Source organism: Cyprinus carpio, chromosome B19 (genome assembly GCF_018340385.1).
Source record: "Cyprinus carpio isolate SPL01 chromosome B19, ASM1834038v1, whole genome shotgun sequence".
Classification (NCBI taxonomy): Eukaryota; Metazoa; Chordata; class Actinopteri; order Cypriniformes; family Cyprinidae; genus Cyprinus; species Cyprinus carpio.
Genome location: NC_056615.1, coordinates 10,466,569 through 10,487,881, shown reverse-complemented (window position 1 = coordinate 10,487,881; position 21,313 = coordinate 10,466,569). Strand labels below are relative to the sequence as shown.

The window sequence follows — 21,313 nt, the reverse complement described above, 5'->3', positions numbered from 1 at the left end:
TCCATGAATTTGAGCTCTATGAATTTAATAATTCAGAATAAGATTTTATTTACAGTAATTTAAACTGTAAATAAAAGTATGTGCCCTTCTTCCAAGTAAGTGAAAAATTACATCAAGATATTTTTGATTACATGGATAATGCCAGTTTTGTTTTTCTACATGCACTGCTTAGAAACATGAAAGGCTGAAAATACAGAGAGACTGAAGTAAAAGGTTATATTCCTTTTGTACAAGTCTGTATTTCTCTGTGTAAAATTTCATAGGCTGCAGCAAGTCTACAATAAAAATGGATAGGGTAGCCACCCGCTGTGTCAAATTTCCTCCCATACACACATTTCTTGAAATATTGAAAGTTTCTGACTATAGTCACTGACCTAGTTTTAAAGAGCAAGCCTCTAGATAAAGCCAATTTTAATTATTAAGCCACAAGAAGATTAATTATGAAATTAATGACAGAAAGTCAAACCACTACATACACTGACCTCGCGCATATTGTAAGATTTAAAATAAAGAGCATCTCGATATGAATTGTTGACAGGCATCATCAGATGCTTTTTTTTTTTCTTCTTCTTCTTGTTTTTTGTTATATCTATGTTATCATGTGCCATTTTTGAGAGTCTGTGTGCCCTGTTGTGACACTGTGTTTTTGTTTTTATAGTAATTACAGTCACCGGGGAGCCAGCCTTTCTGTAGTCGACCCATCAACAAACTGAAGAAAACAGATTTTTAAATGACAAACTCCACGTGTTAGACTTGCAATGGGTGTTTTTGTAACATATTTATTAGTACTTTCATATAATTTTTACATATTAATTTGTTATGACATATATTTTGGAGAATGGGATGGCGTGAGGGGAAAATGTAACTTCTGTACCCATTTAATTACAAGAGCATGTTCACAGTCCCATCAAATACACTACAACAGAGAGTTCCTAAAATGCAGGGTGACTTTATAAAACTATCGGTTACGTTTTCCCTAACACTGTGACTGGGTCAGGCACGGAGCCGGTGTGGTTTGGGTCGTATTGATGCAGGAAGGAATGGAAAGGTGAAATAAGAGATGAGGAGAGGATGGTGCACAATACACACAACGACTCTACACACTCATCATGCAGCACCAAGATCTCTAATCGGTCTTCATACACCACTACCATAAGGTTTGATTTGGGAAAACACTGGCAGCACCCTCATTAAAGGCGTGAGGGGGAAAAATCAGGCCACTGAGGGGAATTTAATGCTGTATTACTGCATATTCGCACAAACTCGAAACTTATACTGATATTCAACACATCTAGGTACTGATGGATAATCGATGACCTTGTTGTCACTACTTGAAGATGTGTGGACAAAAGCAGATAGTGGGAACATGTTCAAACTGGCCTAGTGGAATAAACGCATTTGGTGATACAGTAGTCTAATGGGCACAAAGCAAATAAGGCAGCCAAAATTAAAATAATAGTAAAAATCAACATAAAACAAGTTGGTCTTTGGTCTCAGTGAAGCAGAAACGCTCCTCCGCTAAGCAGAATTGAGACGGACAAGATTTCCTGCTGGAATACTATCTAATAAACCGTAATCAAGTCCCAACAACAACAAAAATTAATTTGTTTAGTAAACCTGAATGTCATCCACAGGCTTTGTGCAAAACGTAAACCTCAACTTTGTGTTTTCAAACCCTGCTGATTCAGTCAAGTAGTTTTTGAGATTTTGTGCAGTGATATCATGCATCAGATCACAAAACATGGTAATACGAGTAGGGCGACTTCATCCAACCCCAGGATTGGTCCTATGTTTTCCAAGCAAAGTCTATATACACATTAAAAGGTTTTTTGTAAATAGATTTTCTATTTTTTGTTTGGGTGAATGGGACATGTGATTGAAGCCGCCGGGACTTTACTCTGGACGCTCGCATCCAGACGTGACGGATGGCGGCAGCAGCGCTTGACGGCTGTGTGTGATTGACTGCCACAGGTAACATGGTAACTCATGACATAAGCGGTGTATGGTGTGGATCTGATCAGGGTTATTTTGAGGGTGGTGTTTTATGTGGGCTGATCTCTCTGTGGGGCAGAGATGTGCAGGGAGGGCGGCGCTCGACCGCTCCATTCCTTCAGCTCCCCGTCCTTGAAGAGCAGGTTGATTGCGGGGAGGGGGACGCCAGACTCTGCCGGGGGCTGACTCAGGGGACCCCAGACCCCGCTGTCAGGGTCCGCGGGCTGTTTTCCATCCTGTGAGGGACGGTGAAAAATAGTCAACTCAACCCACATACAGAGAGCACCTGACAGTGAAAAATACCAGGGCTCTCACACTTCTTGCCCAATTTTATAGAGATTGCACTCTCATAGAGCAATTTCTAGCTGATGAAATATTTTAGAGCAGAACATAATATATCCACTATATCTATAGAACAAAATATATCCACTATAAAAATTTCCATGACTTTATAAGATTTCATTAAGTTCCTGTAGGAAATGCTGATATTTCCTGGTTTTCCATGACTGTAATACAGCTGAATGACATATTTGAAATAAGACATTAGTACTGCTCCTATGAACTAAACCCACATTATATTAGGCACAAAATAAAACTGGTGAAGATTTACCTGGAAAGAATGAACAAAACTGAGAACTTTTAATGCCAGTTTTCGACTGGAATGTAGTAACTCTTGAAGACTGCAAAAGAAACAGAGTGTGTTCTTTATTCTTTAGTTCAGTTTTAATATGTGTTGTTTTATATTTTTATAATAAAACTTTTGTTTTTGCCCCCATTTTTCATGAGTTGAACTCAAAGATCTAAGACTTTTTCTATGTATACAAAGGCCTATTTCTCTCAAATATTGTTCACAAATCTGTCAAAATCTGTGTTAGTAAGCACTTCTCCTTTTCTGAGATAATCCATCCACATTACAGGTGTGGCATATCAAGATGCTGATTAGACAGCATGATTATTGCACAGGTGTGCCTTAGGCTGGCCACAATAAAAGGCCACTCTAAGATGTGCAGTTTTATCACACAGCACAATGCCAAAGATGTTGCAAGTTTTGAGGGAGCGTGCAATTGGCATGCTGAATGCAGGAATGTCCACCAGAGCTGTTGCACGTGAATCAAATGTTCATTTCTCTACCATAAGCCGTCTCCAAAGGTGTTTCAGAGAATTTGGCAGTACATCCAACCGGCCTCACAACCGCATACCACATGTAACCACACCAGCCCAGGACCTCCACATCCAGCATCTTCACCTCAAAGATCGTCTGAGACCAGCCACTCGGATAGCTGCTGCAACAATCGGTTTGCATAACCAAAGAATTTCTGCACAAACTGAGAAAAACCGTCTCAGGGAAGCTCATCTGCATGCTCGTCGTCCTCATCGGGGTCTCGATCTGACTGCAGTTAATCGTCGTGTCAGACTTGTTTGGTGGGATGATGATATTATTTGATGTCTTGTGGTTTTTTGGGGTGTTGTTTTCTTGAATGAATCCCGGTTTTCACTGTACAGGGCAGATGGCAGACAGATGGCGTTGTGTGGGTGAGCGGTTTGCTGATGTCAACATTGTGGATCGAGTGGCCCATGGTGGCAGTGGGGTTATGGTATGAGCAGGCATATGTTATGGACAACGAACACAGGGGCATTTTACTGATGGCATTTTGAATGCACAGAGATACTGTGACGAAATCCAGAGGCCCATTGTTGTGCCATTCATCCACGACCATCACCTCATGTTGCAGCATGATAATGCATGCCTCATGTTGCAAGGATCTGTACACAATTCCTGAAAGCTGAAAACATCCCAGTTCTTGCATGGCGAGCATTCTCACCGTACATGTCACCCATTGAGCATGTTTGGGATGCTCTTGATCAGCGTATACGACGGCGTGTTCCAGTTCCTGACAATATCCAGCAACTTCACACAGCCATTGAAGAGGAGTAGACCAACATTCCACAATCAACAACCTGATCAACTATATGTGAAGGAGATGTGTTGCACTGCGTGAGGCAAATGGTGGTGTCAACAGAAGATGATTGGTTGGTTGTCGGACCCCCCGGACCCCCCATTAAGTATAAATGTGCATATTTTAGTGTGGTTTTTTTTTGTGGCACATGTGTGATATTATTGCTGTCTAATCAGCATCTTGATATGCCACACCTGTGAGGTGGGTGGATTGTCTCGGCAAAGGAGAAGTGCTCACTAACACAGATTTAGACAGATTTGTGAACAATATTTGAGAGAAATAGGCCTTTTGTATACATAGAAAAAGTATTAGATCTTTGAGTTCAGCTCAGGAAAAATGGGGGCAAAAACAAAAGTGTTGGGTTTATAATTTTGTTCAGTGTATATTGTAATTAAGGCTGTTAAATGAACTTAATTAAATATGCTTAATTTTTCTTAACACTTTTAATGTATTCATTCAAGAGATGTTGGTTTTGATTGAAGAAGAGGCCAGTCACAGACTATCACAGAGACAAGTGTGATTTCTCACACGTTATCTGTCACTGTGGTAGGGCCGATAATATTAAAAATAGCCAGCGAGGATAATAAAACGTGCCAAAGGTGAAATATTTATATTTTTGTACTGGAAAAAATACATAGAATTTGTACTCTATGTGTATAATTATTTAAATGTTTATTTATAGCATGTTATAACATGTCTAATTATAATGAAAGCTCAACAAACCGTCATTTGTACAAACATGAATGTTGATTACTTAATTACAGCAGATTAATTATATCATTATTCATATAATTTAGTGTTATTTCTGGAAAAGGAACTGAATGCATTAACAACAACAACAACAACAACAACAAAATACTACAACATTAACTAGACATTTAAAGTAATGTACTTGGCCAAAAATTGATTTTGGATCATTTTTAAACAAATTAAAGTTACAGACTGCAGCTTTAAATGTATTATATATAACAATCTACAGTATATATATATATATATATATATATATTATATATATATATATATATATATATATATATATATATATATATATATATAAAACAATGAACATATTACAATAGAAAAACGTTATTTGAATTATAATAATATTCCTCAACACTATTATTAAATAATAATAAATATTATTATTATTATTATTATTTAACAATAATATTGTGAATAGAAAACAATTGTACCAACCCCAAACTTTTAAATAGAAGTGAATTAGCCTTTTGCCACTTTTATTAATATAGATAGTGGATACAGGACAGGAAATGATGGGATAAAGAAGTAGGACTGGGATCAGTAAAATAATGGGCTGGATTCAAATTTGCTTTGCTAGAAATATTTGCAGACATGCACTGGCACATTAAGCTACGGTGCTCATCGCAGCTCAATATGCCAGTGCATGTCTGCAAACACAGTATTTTTAAGCACTCTTAGGCACAGTAAAAAAAAAAGGGGGGGTTTTTTGTTGATTTTTTTATGTGTTTTTTGTGGAGTTTTTGTGGGAGACGATCCTCTGACACACTTTGCGGTTTAACTCCGAGCTAAAAAGTGGCATCCCAAAGCAAAGCTCCAGAGGAACCCATTCATCCTCACTGGACGACCCTGGGAGAGTGAATAAACAAGATTTTCTGAGCACCTCATACTGACTCAGCTGCATGACTTGATTGATTATCAGTACCCACAACACACGTTTAACTCTATTCTGCATGTTTTATCAAAAAAAAAATCTGCAGATTCTGGCTCAAAGTCAAAGTACACCTACCTTCTGATCCCGGTTTCTTGCTGCCGTCTCCGTTATTCTCCTCCGTAACCAGCTCAAAAGATTCATTGCTTCCGCTGGCATCAAGCACTCCGCTAAGCTCAGGGTCTCCTGTGAGGAAAGCAAAGAGAGTGAATCTCAAGCTCCTTTGAGACCCTGAAGGTAGCGTTCAGGTTTCACTCTGATTAGTGATGCAATCAAACGTGTGGACTGCAATTAAAACATAAATTGAATTAGAGACCTGCTCTAATAAAACACACTGGCAAAAGCTTGACCCGGTTGCTCTCATTCTAATCTAATTCCAGCACTTATCGATACAGCCCTGGAGTGGCTAATGATCAGTATAGGGGCCGTCCTTATCAGGCATTTCAGAGATTGGTTAAATGGACAGTTAGAATTAAGAAGAGGCTCTTAGCCCCACCGTCGGCATCACTGGGTCGTCTGCGATGTCTGTTGTTGTGGTTGAGCATGGTGATGTAGCCACACTGGTGCTCCAGATCCACTTTGTCCCGCAGGATCTTAAGGGCTTTGTGCGCACACATATTGGAATATGAGAACTCTGGGAGAGGCAACACAAATCAGAGCAGCCAGTTAGAAAGTCTGGGCTATTCAGAGCGCTAAACACATCTACAGTGACCCTAAAAAAAACTATATGTATACCACTATATGTATACACAACTAAGACTTTACCTGCTTTAAGGTCCTCGTCATCAAATGGGAATGGGACATGGACAGTTTCACCGTGACCATGCATTCCATGACCCTGAAAAGAGTGATTTTGTTAAATGTTTTAAAATTCAATTAGAATGAGATTAGATTGAAAATGTGTTAGATATGAGAATTCTTGGGTGTTCAGGGTCTCCCTGCATTACCTGGATGAGCACAGCAGAGTGGGTGAGGGCGTCATTCAGCATTGTTAGCACGTTGGATGTCGGGACAACCCCAGGGTCATGACCCCATGATGTAATAAGCAGTCGGTCATAGGCCTGAGTAACATATCAAATGATTATGTAAACGTTATTTTACTTAAAGTATATATTATATATATTAAAATTATATATGATAATAACAGGTTTATAATGCATATACTGCCATTAAAATTTTTGGGGACAGTAAGTTTTTTTTTATTAAAATTAATACTTTTGTTCAGTGAGAATGCATTCAATTTATCAACAGTAAAGACAATTATAATGTTTATAATCAAAGAATGCTTAAAAAATGCACCAGTTTCCAGAAATTTTTTTTTGCACATAACTGGTTTTAATATTAATAAGAAGAAATGTTTGAGCAGTAAATCAGCATATTACAATGACATCTGAAGGATCATGTGACCCTGAAGACTGGAATAATGATGAAATTCAGCTCTGCTATCACAGGAATAAATTACATTTCAAACTATATTAAAATAGAAAAGAGTTATTTCAAATTGTCATAATATGTCACAATATTACTGTTTTAATGTATTTTTTTATCAAATAATTGCAGCCTTGGTGAACATAGGCTTCTTTTAAAACATTTAAAAAATCTTAAGACCCCTAATATACATATACCTGTATATACAGTACATACAAAGCACAAACAAAAATGAAATAAATATTTTTATGCTGAAACGGACCTGAAAGTTCTCTGGCAGCTTCCGGAGCCTGGAGCCCTTGGACAGCAGCAGCGAAGGAGGGCCTTGACCAGTGACAGAATACAGATAGAGTTTAAACCAGATGGAGCTGACCTCAGGAATGGCTGGACCAATGTGCTGGAAGAGACACATCAGACACATATAAAGCTACTCTAAGAGACATGGCCAACTTCCAAGCAACAGCTCCTAGTGACAAAACATGTAATGAAGTGTAACGAAATGAAGTTATTCCGAATGCACACCGTAACTTCTCCCCCAGGCCAAATGCTGACCTTATTTGTAAAAGACATCTAAACAGCATGTAAAAGATCATTATGGAAATGCAGCGATGTAGTTGGTGAGTAGCGTTTTTGTACACGGTGCAACTTTTATAAAGAAACCCGGAGGCAAAGAAAGACCTATTTAGTTTGAATGATACTCTCAAGAGGACAAGGATCTGACTGCTCACTGAGCGAGCACAGTCTCGTAACTCCCAGCGTTCACACATCCCTCTCTACGGGTCTGACTACAGTCTCCTGGGCTACCTGAGGCGTACAGCTGCTGATTGGCCGGATCTCGTTACTGAGTGGCGCCATGGAAACTAGCAGTCTGTAGTTCTTGTTCAACACACGGCTGCAGGTGGCAGGGTCCAATCCCAGCAGGCTTTCACAGCGGAGGAGGTCCAGAGGCAGGCCTGGCGAGAAACACAAACATACATCAGTGCCAACCAGGACGTGTGAACATGTGTCTACTTGTACGGCTCCATAATTGAAAGAAAATTTAATTTAATAAAGATCACAATAATACAGTTTAATTAAGGACACTGTGTATTACCCATCAGAATCGTTTCCACAAAATATCAAGCAGCAAAAACTGTTTTCAACACTGATAATAATAAGCGTTTCCTGAACAGCAAATCAGTACATTAGAATGATTTTTGAAGGATCATGTGACACTGAAGACTGGAGTTTTTTAAATGCTGAAAATCGTTAGCTTTACATCACAGGAATAAATGACATTTTTAAATATATTAAAATAGAAAAGTATAATAATATTTCACAATAATTTTTTAATAAATGCAACCTTTCTTTGAATCTTTCAAACACCTTTAAATTTCATAAATTTTCCAAACATTTGCCCACCTGTGTATATTTTTTATGATGTATTATTATATTTCACATGCTCAATATGTATAGTATATTTGATATAATTGCTTTTGCTCTGAAATTACAAAATTTACTTAAAATTCATTTTTTCCATTTTTTTCGAAAATTAATTTTAATTAAAATTAAGAATAAATAAGAATAAATAAGAATAAATAAATTAATAAATTTAAGAACTAAAACAGGGTAAATAACTATTGCATCCTTTTTGCATTGTTAAAAATCCATCCATGAACATTTTAAATGTAAAGGATTCAAAAGAACTGATTCATAGAAATACATTTAATTTGTAAGCAAAAATATAACATTTAATGCATAAATATTTTATTGATCACCCAGGTCTAGTATATACAGGCCCTCAGATGTTAACACATACCTATATTTGGTACATCGGGGCCCTGATCAGGCGTGAGATCTTTGTTGTAGCGCAGAAAGAGTATTGTGTTCCTGAGGGTCAACGCATGGTCAAAATATCTCTGAGCCTCTCCTTCAGCAGTGCTCTCAACCTTATAGAAATATAATAAAGCAAATAAAGCATCTTTATCAAGCTCAACACACAAAGAAAGTCATTATGTCAGTGAGTAAAAGAACGTGTGCAAACAAGAAAAGAATAACTAAAGGTTGGAGAGATATTAAGGGAGAAATGCAATAGCCTTTATGCTTTTGTGTGCGCAAGAGATGTGAGAGCAGTGCCAAAGTGAAAAATGTGAGTGTGTGTGTGTTGTATAATCAGCCCCTGGTGGTGGCCCCTTTCTATTTCAACACGAGCACAGAGAAGGAGATTGTCTGTCCACTGTGTGTCCCTCGGCTTCTTTTGTGTCCTATAATAAGGGTATTACCTTCTCCAGTTCCATGAGAAAACTGTCCAGGGTCTCATCAGACAACTTCCCCACCTCAAACATCGTCACGGCGTGGCTCTTCAAGTTCTGAGACGAAAAACACCACATGAAATCCCGATATTTATAGATGATATACTAAACATATTTGATGATTGACAATCTTGGAAAACCCTTGAGCATGACTCCTCCTCTTAGTTCACTAAATCAGCAGTTCTCAACTGGTTTATCTTCAGGGTCCAGCTTTTCCACTGGACTTCAAGTGGTGACACAACAGTACTAAAACTGTTTAGTGTACAAAATTGAATTTCTATGTTTTCATGCTCTCGGCAGGCAATAATTCACCACACTAAACACATTGTGGAGGGCACAAACCAGGTTTTGTCTTTTCGGCAAGTGAACTCATATTTAACATTCTGGGTTGCATTTAATTAGTTTTGTTCATGTTTTTTAGGATAAATGCATGTCATACAACTTGCCCTTATTGGCATCTGCTTCATTTAGCTGCTTCTACCAAGTAACAGATGAATTAGCATCTAAATACCACAAAGGACAATTAGAGGGCAATTACTGTAGTAGGGATGCCAAACATATAAGTATCAGTAAGATCGGATATAGGCTGAAATAAGAGTTCTTAAATTTATCGTTAAAGATCCATATTGGCTCTTTAATAGTGCATTCTTCTTTCCCTTATTTTTACATTTAGATTACCTTTGCTGTTGTCTAACATTCAGTCAAAAACAGCCCATAACTAGCCTATGCCAAATATCAAAACTCAAAATATGCTACTCCTATGTTATGTTATACACAAGTTTAGTATGAAAATCACTATACAGCACTAATCATCAACATAATGGTTTTTATAACAGGTTTATAAAACTGTTATAACACTGTAATCATGAGGAGCTCAAAGGCTCCCTTCCAGTGCCCCTCCCTCACGTATCATTTAGCATAGTTTTATCATTGGTAGAATGTTAAATGGGTAAAAATATTTCAATTGAAGCATTTCAGTCAAATACAATTTACTTCTGAGTCTACAATCCACAATGCTTATTCAAACAGAGCGTTCTGATGAGGGGGTTAAAAACAGGAGAGATAATAACCTATTACGTCTGAATTATGTTTTTTATGTAATAATCTTGATAACATTATTAGTGCACCTCAGAGAACAGTACAAAATTAAAAACAAAGGCAGTTCATGACCCCTTTAAAATACACAGTAAAATAAGCCACATGTAGTGTTTCAACTATATGTCAGTTGTAAAGCAGAGATACTTAAATCTGTGAATGAGACACTAACAGGGGACAGATTGCCCATCATGAGGAAGGCGGTGAGCGTGGAGTCAAACAGGAAGGCGATCCTCTTAGTCGGGGCGACTGGAATACTTAGACTGCTCACACTTGCAGTGTCTACAGGACAGGGAAAAATCACACAGTCAATTTAATTCACGTTATTGTGATTTATGTACTGATGGGAGCCAGTCTAATGTTTAATAATACACTGCAGTAAAGTGAGCAAGTGTCTAACGGATGAGTGGAAAGCTGTTTATGATTTAATGAATGCTGCTGTGCTCTCACCCTGGTCCTCCAGGCTGGTGGTGTCTGTATCAGTGGCTGAGGAACCTGCCTCCATCACTGGACTGCCACCCTCCCATGACAGAAGCATCTTCTGAGGGTCCATAGTGCCTCTGGCAAGCGTGAGAAAACACTCAGATATAAAACTCAGTGAAACACCAGACTAAAGAGACATTCACACATACAGCAACTGCTGGTTACATTATAATGAGATTTTTTAACCGGCTATACATTCCCATTCTGATTTAATCTGAATCTCAATCACAAGCTCTTGATTCAATTCTGATTTTAATTTGTTAGTGAATCATTTGGGAATATACAAAGTAAAATGTCAACAATTACTTACCACATAACACTACACGTTCTCTTTATTTCTCCTTTCACATTTCCAAATATTTTAGCCATTACAAACTGTTAGATTATTAGATATTAGATGCAAAGCTAATATAAGATATTAGTACAGAAAAGAAGAATATTCAGATTTTTCAAGATTTTGAATGAAGAATTGTTATAATGTCACTATGAAGAACACACACAAAAAAAACAAAGGTTTTCCTTTATGGGAAATTAATAAATAATAATGCATAACAATTATAACAAGAATATAATAAAAAGATTTTTATTTTATTGAAGAATTCTTTACTTTGAATTACATTATCAAAAATGATTAATTATTATAAAAACTAAAATATTATTATCTAACATGTTTAGCATGATAAATAAATAAATAGTTAGCATGGGAAATAGATATATGATAGAGGTGGAGTACTGCATGTGTTAGGTGTCAACAATTATCCACCACTAACCCAGCAACATCTGCTAGACGTGAGGTGGCACAAATTATGTTTGGCAGACATGTTTATGCATCAACTACAAATGCATAAATTAAAATACCAATCCTAGGATTTTAGGAATCGATATTCAATTCATTGGAAGAATTTAATCCTAGTAATATTTGTGATAATGATATGGTCAGTCCACCAATAAACTCCAGGCGTCCAGCAGTAAGAATGCCCACTATGTCCAATAACACAGATAAAATCTCTTAATGAGTGAACGGCCCGGAGTTTGAGATATCTAGAGCAGCAAGAGTTTTGTTTGCTTCTCAGACGTGAGCCAGCACTAAAGGCCTATTCATCAGTGTCAGGTATGTCTTCTCATACTTGAGTCTATTGACCGAAGGGGCACTCTTCCACGAGGGGTGCAGCTGGTCGGGGCTGGTCAGGTGATGATTTTTTGATAGCGAACCCCAGGCGACAATACATGGACACTGCATTCTGGAAGACAATAGAAAAAAGTCCAATATTCATTCAGCATTCATACACAACACAGTGATGATTATTAACTACTACTACTATAATAGCATGTTAGCACCGTTAATTTTTGAGGAAGTTTGCCAGTCTCTGAATCATGTTTGGAAAGCATCCACACACATCTTCATGAATAATCCATAGCGATATCGAAAACAGCTTTATAATAATAAACATTATCACAGCATCATTGCCAAAACACAATTTCCATCTGCCCTTTTCACCTGACAACAAGAAACATCCAACTGATTCTGCAGCTAGGCCAACCAAGCTAAGGTTATGAATACATATTCCCTTATTTTTCCAAAGGTTATTCTCTACATGGCCATAAGCACGACTCAGAATGGCTCTAAGTGAAGTGGAACAGAAAAGAAAATTGCGGTACTGTCACATGTGAAGATAAAACTCTGTTAGCTATTGAGAAAGACTGAATAGTACTGGAGAAAGTAGGTCAGGATTTGGGCTCCATACAGCCTGATACTATATTCCCTCATTTTACTATAAATTATGGTTTTAAAAAAAAAAAAAAGAGAGAGAATTTAAATATCACTGCATATGTGTGTGTGTATGTGAGAGAGAGAAAGTGTTCGTTATTTTAAAGTCATTCGTAAAAAAAAATAGCAGAATTGAATTCTGTATAAATCTTTAATTAATAATGGTCATAAAACTATCCTTATATAAATGGATACTTTGATTGGCTTTATAAATGATTTATAAAAAAAAAAAGAAAAGAGAAAAAAAAATGTCTCGTGTTTCAAAATTAAGGTCCAATATTCAAGCTTTTCCAATGAAAGTATTTGTCTTCAGGCACACGGCTATCAAAAGAAACCATGTCTGCCACGCATAAACACTGACGACAATGGATCTATTCAAATAGACTCTGTCAACATCATTTACTAAATGAATAGGTTTTCACTAATGGGATGACTGCAGGAAATGTTTCATTCTATTTGTCTAGCAAAATGTCAAAGAGATAATGAAAATGAATACTAGCTATCATGTGTAAAAATAAATTCATTCAATTGTTAAAGATTGTGTCCTTTGAGTCACGTCAGCAAGTTATGGATTTTCATGACGGATCTCATGAATAAGCTTGTTTTCCTCTCTGCCGGATACTGAAATGGTGCTAAACTGCTACATGGAAATGTTCAGTGGTTCACAATGGTTCACTCCTCATTCTCCTCAGTCTGCATCATACATTCAAAGGAGGACTCATTTCACAACCCATCAAAAGGCCAAAGAATTTGGAAAATTGCCTTTGCGGCGGTAATTCCAGAACCGGTGCATCCTGGATTCACCGTCCTGCGTCAGCTATAAATGCATCATTTCATATCAAACATTCCATGTAAATGACCTTCCATTTTCATCCCTGCATGACACGTACCTTCACCAGGCCCAAGTCAATCTCCAGTACATTAGCCAGCTGAAATGACAAACAGAAAAGTGCTATGAGATTCCCAAAGACAAGCAGAATCACTAAAAAGAAATGAAAAGTGCACTTATGTACCTCCGACACATTAGTCTGCTCATCGATGGAAACGAAGATTTTGTAGAGTAGCGTTTCGAAATAATCACCCTGGACTCTGTTCATGACAAATCCCTCAAGCGGCGGCACTGAAAACGAAAACCAAGAAGAGTAACCTAGATGTTTTCTCTGCTATTCTTCCAAATGGATTTGTGATCATCCTATCAACACTTTTTGATCAATGATTCTCCCATCCGCTATTACGTACAATCTGCGGCGATGGACAAGCAAAATCCTTTTCCAAAGAGGTTATAATTAAAGCCTATTTGATAAACTGCAGTGCATACCTGATATACAGCTATCATCTGATATGGGCACATCAAGATATATATAGCCCCGGTTGTACAAACCTGAAAAAAATGGAGAAGATAAATAGATAGAAAGTTATTGTACTGAATGTACCACCCATAAAAACACAGGGCTTCAGACTGTGACTAAATGGTGGCTTTTTCCAACCACTTTTCCTGCATGTGCGACTACATTTTTGTTAGAGGTCGTACTGGTCTGACTTCAAAATTACCCCACATTTTTGGATTGTGCGCTGCCATTATCTGCTGTGTATGGAAACCAATCATCTGCACGGTCCAGTGGACAGCTCTGCGCACACCAGTACAGACTGGACGCAGAGACTATGACAGTTTGGCTGAAATGTTAAATATTCAGTAAATATTATGTTGTTTTTATCATTATTCTTATGTTATTAATATACCCTATTAATATAATAATTAGTGGAGTGAGTCAATATAACTTTTACTATTTTACTATTTTTATTATTATTATTAACCATGGCAGTTATGGAGCCTCATTTCAATGTCAAAGTTTAAAAAGTTAAAGTCTATTAAAATTAAGCTTATATAAAAAGTGTAAATAAAAATTATAATTAAGCATTGTCAAATTCTGGACCATTATATCATTAAAACATGTGCTTTTATGGGTCAAAATATGCAATATCATTGTAATACAATCCTGAAAAAGTCCTGAAAAAGGATGACAACCAAAGCAAAGTCTTTTACATTCAATTATTACATTAATGCTAAAATATGAGTACACTGACTTGTATTTATGCACAGAGCATGACCTGACTTGATCATCTTTATTTCAAGCGGTTTTATAAAAAACTGGCACTCACTCAGAACCACATTGTACTCCATTGATCCAGCCAGCTGGGGTCCAGAATCTATCATCTTATCAATGGCCGTCTTCTCCGCCCCAGAGCAGATCTGGAATCAACCCAGCACAAAAACAATAAAGGCCAGAGGTTTTTCACTCCAGTTACAAAACTTCAGATGAGCAACTAAAAGACATTTTGTCCTCTGATAGTTTCAATCGGGAAATATGAGGGAAAATGTAGCTGTTGAGAATAATTTGTTTCTTTGTTTTGATGTTTTGCTCATCTTTTTTATTTAAATTTTACAGAACTTTTAAAGGTGTGTTTGAAAACAGTTACATCATAAAAGAAATATTAAATGAATAATTTATTTCTATTCTCATTGATTGCATTTCTTTGATGTAATTTTTATTTCCCTTTTTCCATTTCCAAAAGCCTAATGTAATTTTATGAACAAGACTAAAGAAACATTGTTAAATGAATCCGCCTTACCCTGATGTCATCCTCGGTGATATATCCGGTCTGTACCACCCACCAGGGCTCTACTGTGATCTCCACAGGTTTTGCTGGCAGGAGATCCCGAGCCGTTTTCCTCCGGAAGAATTTCTAGCCACAGACAGATGCTGCTTAGGCAACAGTGTAAGGTTATCACCGTGTGTGCAAAGCACTGCTCTCTATGGATTACATCTTTCATCTTCAAAGGGAGCAATGAAACCATCCAGATTTGAGAACCATCTAATGAACATCATGTTGAAATCCCAGAAGATATTCCATGGAAGTAAACCATAACATTCTAATTGATCTACAGCGTAAAACCAAGAGCGACTTACTTTGGATGATCTGCACTGGTTCATTAGGTCAATGTACTGGTTCCTGCCAATCCCAAGCAGCCTCAGACCTGAAAGATCAACAGTTAGATCAATAAATACGCTAATGCACACTAACTACCAAATATTTTATGTATGGACACCTAATCTGCAATCTATGACCCTGTATACACCAGGATCGGAAATTAACGAGGGCTTGGGATAAAGGCACAAAAATAACAAAAAATTAAACTAAATCAATTCTAACTATTGCTATTAAAGTCAAATGTGAAAATGAAAAGTGTTGATTGTACAGTAAGAGTAAGCACGTAAGAGACTAATTTTGCAGTGTAAGACAGCTTCAGAGGTTATAATGGGAGTCATGGACCATTTGTAATATTTTGTTTTGTTTTTCAGAATTTATATGTAGGCTATATACATGATGTAATTGTGTAGATACATTTGTCACCTTTAAGAATCATTAAAAAGGTCTGTGTAAATAAACATAAATGCCATGTCAGAAGCAGCTTCTTTTTTACCTCTGCAGTGTAAAGATGTTAATAAAAATCGATTTGTAAAAATAGAATTCACTATACGTTGGTATATATAAAAAAAATCTGCATACTTGTTGATTCCAAATTAAAAAAAAAAAAAATCCTTTCATTGTAATCATTATGATCACATGTAATCATTGCCTTAATTGTGTTCTTTGTTTCTGCTGGAATGCGTCATTAACTGCATGATTTTTATTATAATAAAACTGTACATTTCTGCCATATGGACATTACTTTGACAGTCAGCTCTGATAACAAATTACTCTTAATTGTAACATAGAAATGTGCATCTCTTGTAAATCTGCTTTAGAACAATGTCTCATTAAAAGCACTATATGAATAAATGTGATCTGAAATTAATAAATATGGAATTTTGAGCAGAATCACTATTTAAACTTTGGATGTACATGTATGTGCATTTAAAGCACAATGGATAATGTGACCAGGCAGGCAGCATTACAAACACTTATGCAATGTAGCTTACATGCGTTTTCAAATATCTCCAAATGTGGATTGAGGTTCACAGAACATTTTGGACCCAGTTTTCACCTCTATTGAGAGCTGACCACTTATGCATGCAATTGGTAGGACATCATAGATGTCCTTTAGTGTTTGGAGGAACCTCTGTGATTTTAACATATTCCTCTATGCCCCAGATCCTGCCTTCCTGTGGCCTCAGCAGCCTGTCCCTCACCATGCATAAAGGCACAGGGGTCTGGGATCATTAGGGAAGGCCAGGCCTGACAGCGACGTGCCAGGCATGATGCCAAAGGCTGTGGGGTGAGCTGTGAAGGACAGGAGTGCAGCTTCACTTCAGACAAAGAGATTAGAGCGAGAAACCCATGCATAGCCTGCTGGCTACCTTCTGTCTACCCAACCCAAAGACCATGTTCTGTGAGATCTCAGAGCATGCACAGCCAGCTATTATGGGCCAATTACAAATGATTTGTTTCATAACATAGTTTAATGATGTGCTATTATGCCAATGATTTTGTACCCAGATGCTTTGGGGTACAAATATATGATGTATATTGTATGACTGTACAGCCTTACACAATTCACTTTAATCTTTGCCTGCAATTCACATCAGAGTGTTGACATCAATTCCCCGAAGATACACCGGCACATTTCTTTCAGTTGAATAATGACAAGACTTATGTGTAAATATAAGGGGTTTGTAAAATGCAATGATGCTCTAAAAATTGAATTCTACCTTTTTCCACAAAATAATATGTGATGGTTTGTCTTGTTGTCAGGTGCTTGTACACTATTATGTTTCTCCTTTGTGGTGATTGCAAAACTAATTTGCATAAATGAATAATCCAACTAGCCAAACGAAATGCCCCAGTCCAAAATCTAAATACATTTTACGCATGTCAATGTCTGTCTATTTTCACAATAGTTTTCCACTGAACCTCAGCAACCCTTTAAAACTGCATTATTTCATGAAATTTTAATGTCAACATTTAATGTAACTTTACCATTGTCATGAATAAATTTTATAATCCTACTTCATATCTAATTTTTATACTATGCCATTTTCACGAACTATTTCACTTTGCTAACACTTTACAATAATGTATAAGGAATCATAATTAATGTACATTTATTATTTCTACATATACTAATACATTTTTAACATTTTAGTTATAAATTAACATTAGTTAATGTATAATAAATTAGCAATGACCATTAGTATATTCAAAAAATAATATTAAGCTAAATCAACCTCATGTATTAACTACATTTTATATTCAGTCATTTAGCAGACACTTTTATCCAAAGCAACTAAGAAATGAAACCTTAATAAAAATGTTATCCATATTTCTGTATATACACATATTTCACATTTCCTAAATATTATTTCACTAATCATTATTTAGTAAATGCATGTATGCCACGTCTGAGTCACATTAAACAGTAAATGCATCTTTTTGTAGAATATATGGCACATTTAAAGCATCAAGAAAGCAATGCCATATTTCTTCTGAAGAATTAGCAAAGTACATTCATTAAAATATTTACATTCACTATTTGTCAGAGTAATTCTGTGCCACTTCATTCTGAGTGAGCAATGTACAGTCGTCTCTAGTGGCTTGTGGCCTTGTTATTGTGCATGAGCAGTCAGTAATAGTAACAAATAATGATTCCCAGCTTTGACAGAGAGAGAACAACTTACAGTCAGCGGCAGTGAAGTTGGGCAGGGAATCATAACTCTTCTCGCAGTTCATGATGTCCTGAATGAAGGGGAAAGAGATTGCAATCAAATGAAGTCCAGTGAAATAAGAGTTATGATTCTGTCATCATTTACTCTTCCTCCTGCCTTTCAAAACCCATATGACCTCCTTTCCTCGATGGAAAACAAAAATAAATGTTTACAGCAGAATGTCCAAGCTGCAATTTTCCATAGAATGCAAGTGAATGATGACTGATTTTTCTCACACAAAGCAATAAACTACTTGTTGGATGCTTCTATTGTGTTTTTCTTCTTTTTTGGAGAAGAAAACATTCATTGCATGGAAGAGAGCATTAAAACTACTCCTTTCTCAGAAAAAAGAAAGACATATAAGTTTGGAATAACATGAGAGTGACTAAATAATGATAGTGAACTTTCCCTCTGAATGCTCTCAGAGCATCTTTCAAAGACTTACAAAAAACACCGGTAAATGAATTAGCATAAGTGACACCAGAAGTCACACAGACAGAAAGCAGACACTTGTTTTATACGATAAAATATGGTAAGCTGACACTCTGCATGAGTCATTTACAGTAATCCTCATATGTGCAAACAAAACACTAACATCTAGCAAACATACCTGTCTGAAGCAAGATCAGAATGCAGAACTTGTACTGTAATGAGCTTATGAATTAATACTTCTCTATCGCCTCTATCATTAAAGGAAGAAAAACACTTGCAAACTAGATCAGTAAAACACTGAACACTTGGATGCCAGCCCATGTCTACCATATGTTAAGACTGTTTTCACAGAATCAGTGATAAGTGTAGATAAAATAATGTGGTAGTTTGAGAAAATTAATTAGTAGACTTCCTATCCTCCCCATTACTCTCTCTTTACAATTAAAGCTGCAAAAATAATGACTTGACCGAACCTCCATGATGCTGATGTAGTAGGAGAAGGGGGTGACCCGCAGACCCTTGACCATGATGTCAGACAGGTGGTAGGGGTACAGCATCAGATGCTCCCGGCTGTACTTCAACAGCTCCTCATAATACTTGCGTTCATCCTTCTTCACATGCCTGACTGTTAGAGGAGAGATTTTAGACAGTGTTGTGGGACGCTAAATCAGAGCAACAAGGCTCATTATTTCAATGTAATTACATCTGCTGACAGGAGCTACAATGAGCTTGTTGGGCTGGCCAGAGTAGAGTGAGAAACACAAATGGCTTGGAACAATGTCAGAATGAAAAATAGGAGTTATAGAAGAGAAAAGCAATAGATTTTCTCCGTTCATCTAATGCTTACCTAGGTTATTGCGGAAGCGAAGCTGGTTTCGGATACTGTACAGAAGAACCTGCTTGTCATATTCACGCTGCGAGTTTCCCAGGCTCTATAAATAAAGCAGGATGACAATTAAAACACTGCAAAACATTTTTTACAGAAATGAAAGTGCAAATTTAATTCCAGTGGATTTAGTTACATAATGCACAATGCAAACACATAATATTTGGCATTATTGAATATTATGAATTTGAATTTTAAAGAACAATCATGTCAAATGTCAAAAATCAAATCTATGTTTTATCAAATATTTCCAAAGCCACAATTTCTATGCTATCCACATTTATTCCTACTGTTTTTGTGTTATTTGTTTTTGTTTTTAAATCTCTGTTGTATTGTTTTTTTTCAAATTTTTTTTCTTTTGTTTATTTTTTTGGACTTTTATGTCTCAAAGATATATCTTTTTGATTAAAAACTAAAATAAATCAATCAATTCTAAATATCAATAAACAATAAATGAATACAAATGCCTAAAAATTATAATATACATTTGGTTCACTGCAAAATAAAACATCATGAACTATTGTTTAATATTATTCAATAAAAAGTTAACATTATTTGAATAATATACTATTCAGTGTAACATATTGTACATATTTCAAAGCATAAAGAAACATTACAATATGTTATCCCCACATGCTTCAGTAACTCTTTTAGAAGAAACATCTGATACAAAGTCGACACAAACACACAACTAATGCAATGATTAATTTATATATAAAAATGCAATTCCTACAGTTTTTTTTATGATTAGGTATCATGCAGAGGAATCTGATGACAGTAACGAAACTATAATTATGATGATGATGATGTTGATGTGTGTGTGTGTGTGTGTGTGTGTGTGTGTGTGTGTTTGTTTGTGTTTGTTTGTGTTTGTGTGTGTGTGTGTGTGTGTGTGTGTGTGTGTTTACGGATAACTGAATGAATGAGATGAATGACAGAATCTCTGGAAATCATGCTGATTCTGTGAATTATTACGCAGGTAGGGCAGGCAGTGATGGGAAAGTCAGGTCAGACGGTGTTTGTGTGCGGTGTGTTACTGTACCTGTTTGACATTAGCTGGCAGTTTGTTCCACGGGTAATTCTGCCTGATGTGAAATTCTACGTCCGTATTCATTGCTGGACTCGAGCTCCACGGTTATTCAAACAGATACTCACGGGCTTGCGGGTAAGTCCGGGGTGACTATACCCTCCCGGTACTTATTCAGTGATAAGACACCGATAGGAAATTAGATGTCTCCTTTATGAATGTTATTTAAGCCTTGACAGTAAACGTCCACTTCCTTGTTGTATTTTTAAGCCAGCCTTCGTCACGCTTCTGGCTATGTACGTCACTTCCGCTCAGCGCGTGACGAAAGGGGATTGCGGTTATGATTCGGCACAGTGTATCAGCTTGGAATTCTAAATTAACAGAAAAATGGAATGTATGATAGAAATGTGTATATTTGATGTACTTTTTTTATACAGAAAACGAAAATTTGAATTGCAAAGAACAACATATTATGCATTTATTTTGTTAGGAAAATTCCATAATACATACATAAGAAGAAGTGGGCTCAGAGGCTTTAAATGATATGTAAATCACTTG

At 36.5% G+C, this 21,313-nt stretch overlaps 1 protein-coding gene across 1 annotated transcript; it reads right to left on the bottom strand.

The window, feature by feature from the left end:
- Positions 1–763: 763 nt before the first annotated feature.
- Positions 764–21,074, bottom strand: fam91a1 (family with sequence similarity 91 member A1). Its single transcript, XM_042744700.1, is given in 25 exon segments — positions 764–2,228; positions 2,603–2,690; positions 5,453–5,558; positions 5,719–5,826; positions 6,137–6,274; positions 6,406–6,478; positions 6,588–6,701; positions 7,331–7,465; positions 7,873–8,021; positions 8,867–8,996; positions 9,330–9,416; positions 10,627–10,736; positions 10,905–11,014; positions 12,065–12,129; positions 12,131–12,178; positions 13,596–13,634; positions 13,719–13,825; positions 14,024–14,086; positions 14,866–14,956; positions 15,337–15,450; positions 15,675–15,742; positions 18,384–18,441; positions 19,316–19,467; positions 19,690–19,774; positions 20,771–21,074. Coding segments are annotated over 25 exon segments (2,496 nt in total). The 5' UTR covers positions 20,843–21,074; the 3' UTR covers positions 764–2,042.
- Between the last annotated feature and the right edge of the window lie 239 nt (positions 21,075–21,313).